Source organism: Prunus mume, linkage group LG5 (assembly GCF_029339155.1).
Source record: "Prunus mume cultivar Tortuosa linkage group LG5, ASM2933915v1, whole genome shotgun sequence".
Taxonomy (NCBI): domain Eukaryota; kingdom Viridiplantae; phylum Streptophyta; class Magnoliopsida; order Rosales; family Rosaceae; genus Prunus; species Prunus mume.
In genome coordinates, this window is record NC_142702.1 from 23,389,818 (window position 1) to 23,400,973 (window position 11,156).

General features: G+C 37.0%; 3 protein-coding genes across 5 annotated transcripts; all 3 read left to right on the forward strand.

The window, feature by feature from the left end:
- The first annotated feature begins 1,026 nt into the window (after nt 1-1,026).
- LOC103342350 (Protein kinase superfamily protein) lies at nt 1,027-4,081 on the forward strand. Its single transcript, XM_008245973.2, has 3 exons — nt 1,027-1,931; nt 2,549-2,632; nt 2,852-4,081. Exons 1-3 carry the CDS (start codon nt 1,154-1,156, stop codon nt 3,922-3,924), a joined length of 1,935 nt encoding a protein of 644 aa, XP_008244195.2. The 5' UTR covers nt 1,027-1,153; the 3' UTR covers nt 3,925-4,081.
- An 846-nt stretch (nt 4,082-4,927) lies between these two features.
- LOC103342349 (soluble inorganic pyrophosphatase 1-like) lies at nt 4,928-7,372 on the forward strand. Of its 3 annotated transcripts, none has more exons than XM_008245972.3 (9): nt 4,928-4,973; nt 5,574-5,700; nt 5,839-5,867; nt 5,962-6,027; nt 6,112-6,219; nt 6,408-6,473; nt 6,561-6,681; nt 6,801-6,882; nt 7,014-7,372. In XM_008245972.3, exons 2-9 carry the CDS (start codon nt 5,574-5,576, stop codon nt 7,054-7,056), a joined length of 642 nt encoding a protein of 213 aa, XP_008244194.1. In that variant the 5' UTR covers nt 4,928-4,973; the 3' UTR covers nt 7,057-7,372. The 3 variants fall into 3 exon arrangements, with proteins under 3 accessions (XP_008244194.1, XP_088909699.1, XP_016652253.2); XM_016796767.2 differs by lacking the exon at nt 4,928-4,973 and adding an exon at nt 5,171-5,192; XM_089053573.1 differs by lacking the exons at nt 4,928-4,973; nt 7,014-7,372 and adding an exon at nt 5,087-5,192 and having other exon boundaries at nt 6,801-6,886.
- Nucleotides 7,373-8,688: 1,316 nt separating this feature from the next.
- Nucleotides 8,689-10,932, forward strand: LOC103342348 (soluble inorganic pyrophosphatase 1). The gene is made up of 9 exons (XM_008245970.2): nt 8,689-8,830; nt 9,265-9,386; nt 9,483-9,511; nt 9,645-9,710; nt 9,805-9,912; nt 10,059-10,124; nt 10,226-10,346; nt 10,444-10,525; nt 10,708-10,932. The coding sequence occupies exons 2-9, from the start codon at nt 9,269-9,271 to the stop codon at nt 10,748-10,750; spliced, it is 633 nt and encodes a 210-aa protein (XP_008244192.1). The 5' UTR covers nt 8,689-8,830; nt 9,265-9,268; the 3' UTR covers nt 10,751-10,932.
- The last annotated feature ends 224 nt before the right edge of the window (nt 10,933-11,156 follow it).

Sequence of the window (11,156 nt, forward strand, 5' to 3'; positions counted from 1 at the left end):
AGTACACTTATTCTAGCAGCCCCCAACTTGGTTTCTTTGCTCAGCCTAAACACATTTGAGCTGGAGAACACACACAAGATTGAGCCACGTACCCCCAACCCAAATTTTGTCATCCCAACACAAAGAGTTAGGTCACAACTCAACTCACAACATGAACATGAGTACCAAGAAAGAATGCTAAACCCAAAAAATTATTTTCTCATTTTTGACCAAAATTTCAAAAGTTTGGCTGAGAGAGTGAACTCAACTCAACTGTGAGCTTGCACAGATGTCACAGCCTTGTTGCAAGAAACGCGGCTATGAAAACCCACCAAGCGTGGCATTGGGGCTTGAGATCACAACTTGGTTGCATAGTATATAGCAGCAGATACATAATTTAGCCTCTTTTTAAGAGCAAAGATAATATTAATTTCTATTAATTTTGCATTAAGATAATATTAATTTTATAATGATATTGTATTGTGTGGATCTGACATTCCGTAATTCTCAAACTACATACTTAATTGTACGTTAATGCCATTATAATACCAAAATCTCGAAGCCCATGCAAATATTATATAAATATCTTCAAATCTTTTATTTATTTTTTATATAGGCCCTTGAAGTGAATCGGAAAGCTCACACTTTGGCCACGCTCAAAGAATGCACAGCATTCCATACGAAGATACAGTACGAACTGTAGCCCATTCCACAGACCATAAATCGTCTCCTCTTTTTCAAACTCCTAAGCTATACTACCCTCAAACCCCCCCTTACATTCCTCATCTTGCCAAGTCATCACCTAGCCCTTAGTCTCCGTGGGCCCTCTCGAGACGAGAACAACTTCTACATGTTGTTTCTGTCACATGACAATGCCGAGTGGTAAGACAATCTAATAAGCACCATCTTTTAATTGAACTACTCTGTCACTCATCATTGTCACGTGGTTGTTTGATATGGCAGAACATGAGTTTCAGTTTGTATTGAATATATATGTATGAGTTTACACTATCAAAACTCTCTCATTATTCAACCGCCACTAACATATAAGCATTGCAACCAAATGGCTATTTACTAGGTACAGTCTCATCAAGCCTTCAGTCTTCTTCTTCCTTTAGTATATCTTTTTCCTTCCAAATATTCTCTACACTGGTCAGCACTTTCAGTACTGGCCATGTTACCTCTGTATCTGGCTTCCTTTCTCCTCCTTGGACTCTTTAATTTCTTATCAATTTCTCATTCCCTCCATGAACTCCAGAAACTAGAACAACCCAATTTGCTTCACAACCAGCTGTGCCATGAAAAATGTGGACAACTTCAACTACCATTTCCATTTCACTTGAACAAGTCTTGTAGTTCAGTCTCTGATGCTTTCCATCTCTCATGCCTAAACTCAACTGCCCTTTTCCTCAACATTGGTTCCGAAAGCTACCGGGTGCTAGAATTCTTCTCTGATGGTCTACTAGTGGACTTTCCGGGCTCATCTTCTTGCCGTCAGTACAATGACTTGAACTCCTTTGATTTCTTGGGAAATGACCACTTTGGTGTCTCAGTTGAGAATGTAATTGGTTTGTATGATTGTGAGGACTCTTCTCTGTGCAAGACAGAATGTGAAACAAATGATTTGCCTGGTTGTGACGGCAATGTGAATGGTTCTCCTGCTTGCTGTTACCCTCTCTCTGATCATAGTGTGTGGCATTTCGGCGAAAAGTTTTCGGTGTTTTCCAAGTTTGGATGCAGAGGATTTTCCAGTTGGGTTGTTCAAAGAGGGTCCAACTTGGGAAAACGAGGGGTAAAATTGGAATGGGCAGTACCAAAGAACTCATCCAAGGGAGTTTGTGCTAGCAATGCTTACATTAACAATGCCACAGTGGTTGAAGCAGGGGTGAGGTGCATCTGTGAAGATGGTTTCCTTGGAGATGGCTTTGCAACTGGGGAAGGATGCATCAAATGTGAGTATTTATTAGGACATTTTATAAATCATCAAGCTTTTCTCATCAAGTTTGTATGGTAGCTTCATTTTGGGCATGATTATATCTGCCTGTTAGGTTATAGTTACCATAGACGATTGATGTCATGTGGGCTTGAACTTTCCACTTCTGACTTTAAGAAACAAATTCTGACAATCTATCAGATTGAATTACTCTGTAATACATAGCTTATTGAGTCATTATTGGTGCATTGTACTTAATTAGTGCATATGATTATCTTATGTTAGTTCTGTATATGACATGATTGTCATCGTGATGATGGAGGTAACTATAACTTATTTAAAGAAAAGTTCCATATATCCTTCTTTCTGCAGATTTATTTCATAAAAGATCCTATGTATCACAAGCAAAGGTTGAGACTCTTGCTTTCTGCATTTCTTTAGATCATCCTAAAAAAGCCTATGTGTGATTTGTAATCTTTGTAAAGATAAAGCAGTTTGATATTCTTTAATCAATTGTATGCCTTCAGAATAATTGTTTTGTTTAATTTTTCTTTTCACATTGTTGGTGTGGCTGAAAACTCCAAGCCGCCACTATATTTACGGCGGCATCATTTATATTTGGAATGCCTTTGACAGCCTGCATCAAGGACAGAAAGGAAGCATATGGGAATGATTGCTTGAAGAAAAAGCGTGGTGGAAAAAAACTTGTAATTTTAGCTGGTAAGTGACAACAAAATAAGCAAAATAAACCCATGTCTGCATTAAATCTTCCTATGCATTGTTGTTTGGCTACTTAATCTAGCAGTTAAAAAAAAGTATTTTCAATCGTATCAACTCCTCTCTTTGAAGAAATGAATTATGACATAATCAATCATAAATTTCCCTAAATTTGTCTCATCATTCCCTTTGAGTATAATATCTTGACATCTTGAACTGCAGGAGTTCTTGCTCCAGTTTTCATCGTAGCCTCCTTGATTGCACTGTTGTGTCTACTAAAGCGTCCTGCTAAACCGGGGACATTTGATCCTGCTCAGAAACCCCACTTTCAAAGCACCATATCATTCCGGAAAGCTTGTAGGACCCGGCTATTCACTTACCATGAGCTAGAGGAAGCTACCAAAGGATTCGAAGAGGGTCAGAAACTTTTAAGTGGAAATAATGGCACTATCTTTGCTGGGGTTCTAGGGGATGGATCGCACATTGCTGTGCACAAGGTAGAATGTGAGAATGAAAAAGACCTTATTCAAGTCCTATCACAAATCGAGGTTTTATCTGCTGTTCTACACCGGAATATAGCCCGATTACTTGGATGCTGTATTGACTTGGCCTACACTCCACTACTAGTATATGAATATCCTGCAAACAGTACCCTCAAGGAACATTTACATCAGAGAGGAGGACAAAATGTTGCTCTTGACTGGTACAAGAGGCTGAGCATTGCTGCTGAAACAGCTAGTGTTCTTGCCTTTTTGCAGTATGAGATTTCTCCTCCCATTTTCCACTGTGACCTCAAATCTGCTTACATTTTCATTGATGAAAACTTTTCCAGTAAAGTTGCTGGGTTTGGGCTACTGATTTCAAGTCTTGGAGATGGTTCTCAGTCACACAACCATGAAGATTCGCGTTTTCACAAAAACGATGTGTATGCTTTTGGTGTCATGCTTCTTGAGATTATTGCAGGCTCAAATTGCTTGGACTTGCCTACATTAGCCCTGCAAAAGATAAGGAGTGGCAAGCTAGAAGAGATAGTGGATCCACATCTTTACTATCACGAGCAACCTTCATATAGGCGTGAGCAGATAGAGATTGTTGCAGACCTTGCCATGAGGTGCCTGTTGTTTGGTGGAGATGGAAAGCTGGGAATGTATGATGTTGCCAGGGAACTAGTACATATTAGAAGAGACAGCAGTGATGGAGGTAGCAAGAGGGGGCCTGCACTAGAGGAAACATTTTCAAACTCCAGCCTACTTCAGATGATATCCATGTCTCCTGATTCAACATATGTGCCTTGAATTTGTTCAGATCAGTCCTCGAAACTGCTGCTCAACAAATTTGGCTGTTCATTTTCACTTTCCATGGAAGTTTTACATGCACTCTTGTTACTTCTATGTGTTGTACATCAGCTGAAGTGAATCAAAATAGATCAAAACTTCAAAACTTTGCATTGCATATATAATATACCTGCCTGCCTGCATGCCTATGTGCATCAACAGAAAGTCTCATCATTTAATGAATATACAGAGTTGAAGAAAGTCTAACCCTAATCAAAACTTACTCTCTTTCAGTGGTGTCTCTATCTACCTTTCTGCCAGAGGCCTTGATCAGTCCTTAAATTTGTGAAATAAGAAAAAAAGATTACATATAAATATTTCTTTTTATAATAGAAAAACAGAATTATGACTTTATATAAATATTACTTCTGCAAGACAAATGTCTCTAAAGAACACTGGTGGGCTTGCTTTCTGAGTCTAAGAAGCAGTGGATTTGGACATGCTAATTCATAGAAATCGAACGTAAACAGTATACAAAAGTGGTATTAATTATTATATTATCATAATTAATTGGGGAGATCGTCCAATGATCCAATAGGAATTGTTAATCCACCAGTTCTGGACAATGGGATGATTTTATTTTATTTTTTAAAAAACAAAATCAAAACTCTGAATTTATTTAGCAGTTCAAATTTCATTGCATTGCCCGTTGGCTGCAAACCAGAGCAATCTTATATATGGCCTCATGGTTACCCTCAAGAAGCAGAAATTAGTAAGTAGCATGCAACACCATCACCATGAATCTGAGAAAATAAAGCTAGAATGTCCTATAACTAACATGAAAAATTAACTAACTTCCAAGGTTCAGCCTAACAGGTAGGGTCTGCAGCTACCTTCTCTCTCAGATAGACACGTGTCAGTGCCTCAAAGTTTTGACCAATCCCTGCCTCTCTTTCCCTCCCAACCTACTATAAATATGAATATCATCCAAAGACTCTAATCTTAACACTTATTTGCTCAACTATCTTCTTTCTTACAAGTTTCTATCTCAACCCCTAACCATTCTTAAGGTGCGTATGCTTCAACCTATTCTTTATTATACCATACAATCACTATCACACTTTTTTTTTGGGGTTCATGTTATTTAATCTCATAGATCCTTTTTTTTTTTATGTCAATCTTTGTAAACCGAAGACGTTGTCTTGGGTTCGAAATCTCCGATCTTTCTTCGCCTTTGCATCTTTAGGATGAGGTTGCACGTGAGAAAGGGCGTTAGCTCGATATGCATTGTTAGTCTATTCATTACCAATTAAGCTTTTGAAGTCCAATAATTGTTAAACACCTTTTGAACGACAATGAACATAACTAAACTAGCTAAGTAGCTATCTTATAAGCTGGAATTTTGTACGAAAATGTAAAATTATGAGGGGCTGCACATGTTGATTTACCTCAAATCTTCTAGTAATCTTGATGCCTACATCTTCGTCACCTCTCCTTCAGCTACCATATCTAGAATGGAAATGGATAATCCTAGACCATGATTTATTGATGTACGGTCAAAATTTTCTATTTACATATTGCTAAACATGGACAGAGCAAAGGAGATAAATATCCTAGTTGTTGTTTGCATGTGACATTTTACATTTTACCTTTTGCCTGCCTACGGTTAGATGGCTGATGAAGAAAGTGAAGTTCAACCAGTCCCACGCCAAAAAGCTCCCAAGTTAAATGAGAGGATTCTTTCATCTCTGTCGAGGAAATCAGTTGCTGCACATCCGTGGCATGATCTTGAAATTGGTACTTATAATTTTACCATGATATATCCCTGCAACATCTTCTTTGCTTTTATCTTCTTCTTTTTCTTTTCCCTGGTGCCATGGTATGGTACCATTTAAACAGGAAGAAACTAATCATGCTGCAAATTCTTGTCTACAGGACCTAAAGCTCCCTATATTTTCAATTGTGTATGTATCCTCTCCAACTTATCAAGTCACTAGCATAAATTGCTATTGAGGCAAAACAATGCTACAAATTGAATTGTTTTTTGGGTTGGTTCAGGTTGTTGAGATAACAAAGGGAAGCAAGGTCAAATATGAACTTGACAAGAAGACAGGACTAATTAAGGTATGAAAAAACAAGGTATATATATATATATATATATATATGTATGTTAAGATTGTTGTTCTTAATATTTAAGTAAATTCTCAGGTTGATCGGATTTTGTACTCGTCAGTGGTCTATCCTCATAACTATGGTTTCATCCCTCGCACCTTGTGTGAAGACAATGATCCACTGGATGTGTTAGTTCTCATGCAGGTGAGTTTTTAGATTGTAATATTCATCTGTTCTGCAAATTCTTGATAACCAAATTCCTTCGACCGGCGATGGAAATTGGAACAGATTGCCAAACAGACAAAATGCTTGAATGCATATATTTTTCACAAAATCTTGAGTACAAATATTGAATTTCATAGGCATTAATTTGTATCTTTGAACTTAAATAGGAACCTGTTCATCCGGGTTGTTTTCTGAGAGCCAAAGCCATTGGACTAATGCCTATGATTGACCAGGTTCTCTTCCACAGCTCTCTAGCAAATTGAAACTCAACTGCTACTTTTTATTGAATTTTGAGCACTGACTTTGATGGATTCATCCAGGGAGAGAAAGATGACAAGATCATTGCAGTCTGTGCCGATGATCCAGCTTATAATCACTACACTGACATCAAAGAGCTTCCCCCTCATCGCCTTTGTGAGATTCGTCGCTTCTTTGAAGACTGTATCCTTTACAGTCTTGCTTTGAAACTTAATGCATTACTTTATAGATGTTTAAATGTTCTTTGGGAGTTGTTACAATTTGAGAAAAACTGCACAGTGGTTTCTTAACATATTTCATAGACAAGAAGAATGAGAACAAAGAGGTTGCAGTTGACCAGTTTTTGCCTTCCCACAATGCGGCTGAAGCCATCCAGTACTCTATGTAAGACTTTCTACAAAGGGGAAATATACAGTCAAGAAAGAGATACAACTTTTGTATCTAAACAAATCATTCAATTAGGCCCAAAAAAACACCGTGCTTTACTCTCCTGACTTGTAATTTTCTTGGTGCAGGGACCTTTATGCAGAGTACATAATGCTCACCCTAAGGCGATAAACACACACAGGCTACAATATTCCACCAATTACAATAAGTCATTTCATCAATGATAGATGAAGATTTGAGGCAATGAAACTTCAAGTTTCAGTTTTCGTGTTTCGGATTATGATTGACCTTGTTCGGTTGATTAATCAAAATGACCAGACAATTTTTGTTACATTACATGTTTAAATTTGATTGTATTATAAATTATAATCACAATTCTGTACTTTCCATTATATGTGGTTTAGAGACAACTCAAAGCAGTACCATGTTCAAATGTTTGCAGCTTATAAGAACAATCATAATCAATTTCCTTTTCTCAATTTGCTTATCTCCTTTTGTGTTTTGTAGTTTAGAGAAGGAAAATTTCGAGATCCAATTTAAAATCGATGACTTATTAATGGAAAGCTGTTAAAATTTCTGGTAGACTCATACTTTCAGGAGTCTAGATTTTGACAATAAACTAACCCACAAAGCAAAAATCCAACAGATAGTTATAAGCAATCAAAGACACAAGTTGGAAAACAGAAAGGTAGACTCAATATCTTGACTATCTGGTTAACAGATTGACAATCCAATGCATAGAAAGGGGCCAAAATCGCATTTACCAGCTAAATAAAGCATTGATGTTGCTGAAGATTACAAAATACAAAAAGCATTGCTTGCCTTTTCTACTTTTGCACAAATTTGCAAGCACTATGTACATCTTAACAATAATGCTAGAGATACGGTTTTCAGACACCAACTAATGTGACAAGTTCTTATTTGCTATGAATAAATAAAGCTCAACAAATGAAACATTAAAACATCAATTGGTGTCCAAAATTTGGTATAATTAGTTAATATATCAGTGTATAATGTATTATTGACCTTCTTAACGAGAAAAACTTTTATATCACAAGAATAACGCTGTTTTAAGTTCTCCTTCTTAACACTTGGCATAGGCTCTCTAAGACATTCATAGAGCAAAAGTCCAATCTCTTTTGGTATTACTAGTGGCCGGGCCACCCACCCTAATTCCCACACCCTAAAATGCAAATACATCAAACTCTTGGACACAATAGCAAGATTAACCGACTAAATTTAAAATGATATCAAAAGTAGTGATCTTAGAATCCCAACAACTATAACCTCCAAAATCATGTTCATCTCCACGTATTGGACTCTCTAGTGACACAAAGTGTTAAACCATATACAACAAAGTTCCAATATTTCTTTTGCAAGACAAGCCCCTTCCAAAGAATGCCTGTTGGGCTCGATTTCTGAACCTTAAAAAAGCAGTGGATCTAGAGTCTAGACATAGGCAGCAAACAAGTATATAGAAATCCAAAAGTAGTGCAAATATTAAAATTAAAAAGAGGATTTTTACGTTTGAAACTTTCCAATGATCCAATCTGAATTGCTATAATCTGCGTCACATCCTCATGTTATGTTCATGCTACTAGCTAGATAAATACTGAGATTCGTTTTGACTTAATGAATTTAATTTTCATATATAACATAAATAATAAATAATAATAATAATAATCACCAACAAACTTGAAGGTTCAACGTGAGGGGGGCAGCTACCTTCCCTCATGGGCAGACACGAGGCAAAATGCCTCAAAAGTTTTGACCAACCCCACCTTTCTCTCCTCTTTTACCTCCCCACCTACTATAACTATTATATTCATCCAATCACTCCAACCTTATAGCTCTCACTTCTCATTTGCTCATTCCATCTTCCCTTTTCTTAATTTCAAGTTTCTTTATCAAACCCCAGCAGCCCCAACAGCAACAGCCACTGAAGGTGTGTTTCTGCGCTTCAACTGATTCTGTATTTTGTTCTGTCATATACCATGATTATAATCAGAACCCTTTTTTTTTTTTTAAGGTCTTCTGTTTATGCTTCCTAATCTTGTAAATCACGATCTTGTCTTTTATGGGTTGTTGGGAAGAAACGAAATTATGAATGAATGAAGCTTGGACTTTTGTTCAACACATTTTTCATCTAAAAAACGTGTCTTTGATTGGATACAGAGATTTAAATTGACCTGTTAATCTCTAATCACACTGCATAATCTCTCTTTTAATTACAATATTTAGATTGGTAATTTAGTTTTCCTTATTTTTTGAAGTGTTCATTGTTTCTCGATCAGTATCCTATTTGTTGTTTGCATGTTTGATTTACTGCTTGCTGCATTTGACATTTTACCTTTTACCCTTTTACCTGCCTGTGGTTAGAGAGATGTCTGAAGGAAACGAAGAACCTAAACCGCAAAGAGCTCCCAAGTTAAATGAGAGGATTCTTTCATCTTTGTCAAGGAGATCAGTTGCTGCACATCCTTGGCATGATCTTGAAATTGGTACATATGATTTGACCATGATAAATCTCTACTTTTTACTTTGCTATCTTCTTGTCCTGGAAGAAACTAATCATGTTGTAAAATCGCTGTCTGCAGGACCTACTGCACCCCACCTTTTCAACGTTGTATGTATCCCCTCAAACTTCATCAAGTAACGAGCATAAACTTGGCATTAAGCCAAAATTAGTGAGAAGAGGGAATTCATAAAAGTTTGTCAATAAAATACTGCATATTGAACTGTTTGCTGGATTGGTTTAGGTTGTTGAGATAACCAAGGGAAGCAAAGTCAAATATGAACTTGACAAGAAGACAGGACTGATTAAGGTATGAAACAAGTTCACAGCTCCACAATTACTTTCTGCATATCTTCTCAACTTTGATATTAAGATTGTTCTTAATGCTTTAAATAAATTCTCAGGTTGATCGGATTTTGTATTCGTCAGTCGTGTATCCTCACAATTATGGTTTCATCCCTCGCACCTTGTGTGAAGACAATGATCCACTGGATGTTTTAGTTATCATGCAGGTGATTTGCCAGATTTTCATAGCCATCTAATTTTAAGAAAGTTCTGTCAGCCAAATTCCATTGAGTGGTGATGGAAGTTGGAACATTATGTCAAAGGGACAAAATTCTTGAGCCTAAGTATTGACTTAAATTGATGAATTAAACAGGAACCTGTCCTTCCTGGTTGTTTTCTGCGAGCCAGAGCCATTGGAGTAATGCCCATGATTGACCAGGTACTCTTCCGAACCTCTCAACTTGAACCTCTCCCATTTCTTTGCATTGAATTTTTTGTCCCTAAACTTTAACAAGCATGGATTTTATGCTTTTAATCCAGGGAGAGAAAGATGATAAGATTATTGCAGTCTGCGCTGATGATCCAGAGTATACGCACTACACTGAACTCAATGACCTTCCCCCTCATCGCCTTTCTGAGATCCGTCGCTTCTTTGAAGACTGTATCCTTCACAATCTTACTTTGTAACTTAATGCATTACTTCAGGTTTTTGAACTATTTGAACAACAGTACCATTTTTTTCTTAACATATTGCATAGACAAGAAGAATGAGAACAAAGAGGTTGCAGTAAACGCCTTTTTGCCTGCATCCGCTGCTCTTGAAGCTATCCAGTACTCAATGTAAGTCTATCTTAAGGAACCACAAGTTTTTGAGCCATGGTGGTCCAAGCTCTAATGTTTCTTGTTCGTTAAGAAAGAGATGAAAGTTCTGCATCCAAACATATCATTCAAGCATCTCCTTTACCTGTCATTTCCCATTTCCCAAGTTTGATGAAGTTGTTGACCTGTATGTTTTGGTACAGGGACCTTTATGCTGAGTACATAATGCACACCTTAAGGCGGTAAACATGCAGGCTGCATTTTCCACTAATTACAATAAGTCATTTTTATCAATGGCAGAGGAGGAAGATTTTATGCAGAATTTCCCCAATTTTACTTTTTGTATTTTGGATTATGATTGATGCTTGTTTGGTTGATCAGTAAAGTGAAAGGAAATGGCTAGAGGATGTTGTTTTCATTTGTTTAAATTGGGTATTCTATTATGATATCAATCTTACAACTAGTATTTTCCAATCCACTATGGACTTTTTTCTTTATTAACATTGGGAGAAGAAGTACCACAAAACTAAGAGTTAGTTGATCCATCTTTACGTTACGGGTTTTGGATATATTGCTCCGTGGTTGAAGCATTTTACCCCAATATGACAAGAGTTCAGCTCTTGCCCTCCCCATCCCTTATTTTTTATTTTCT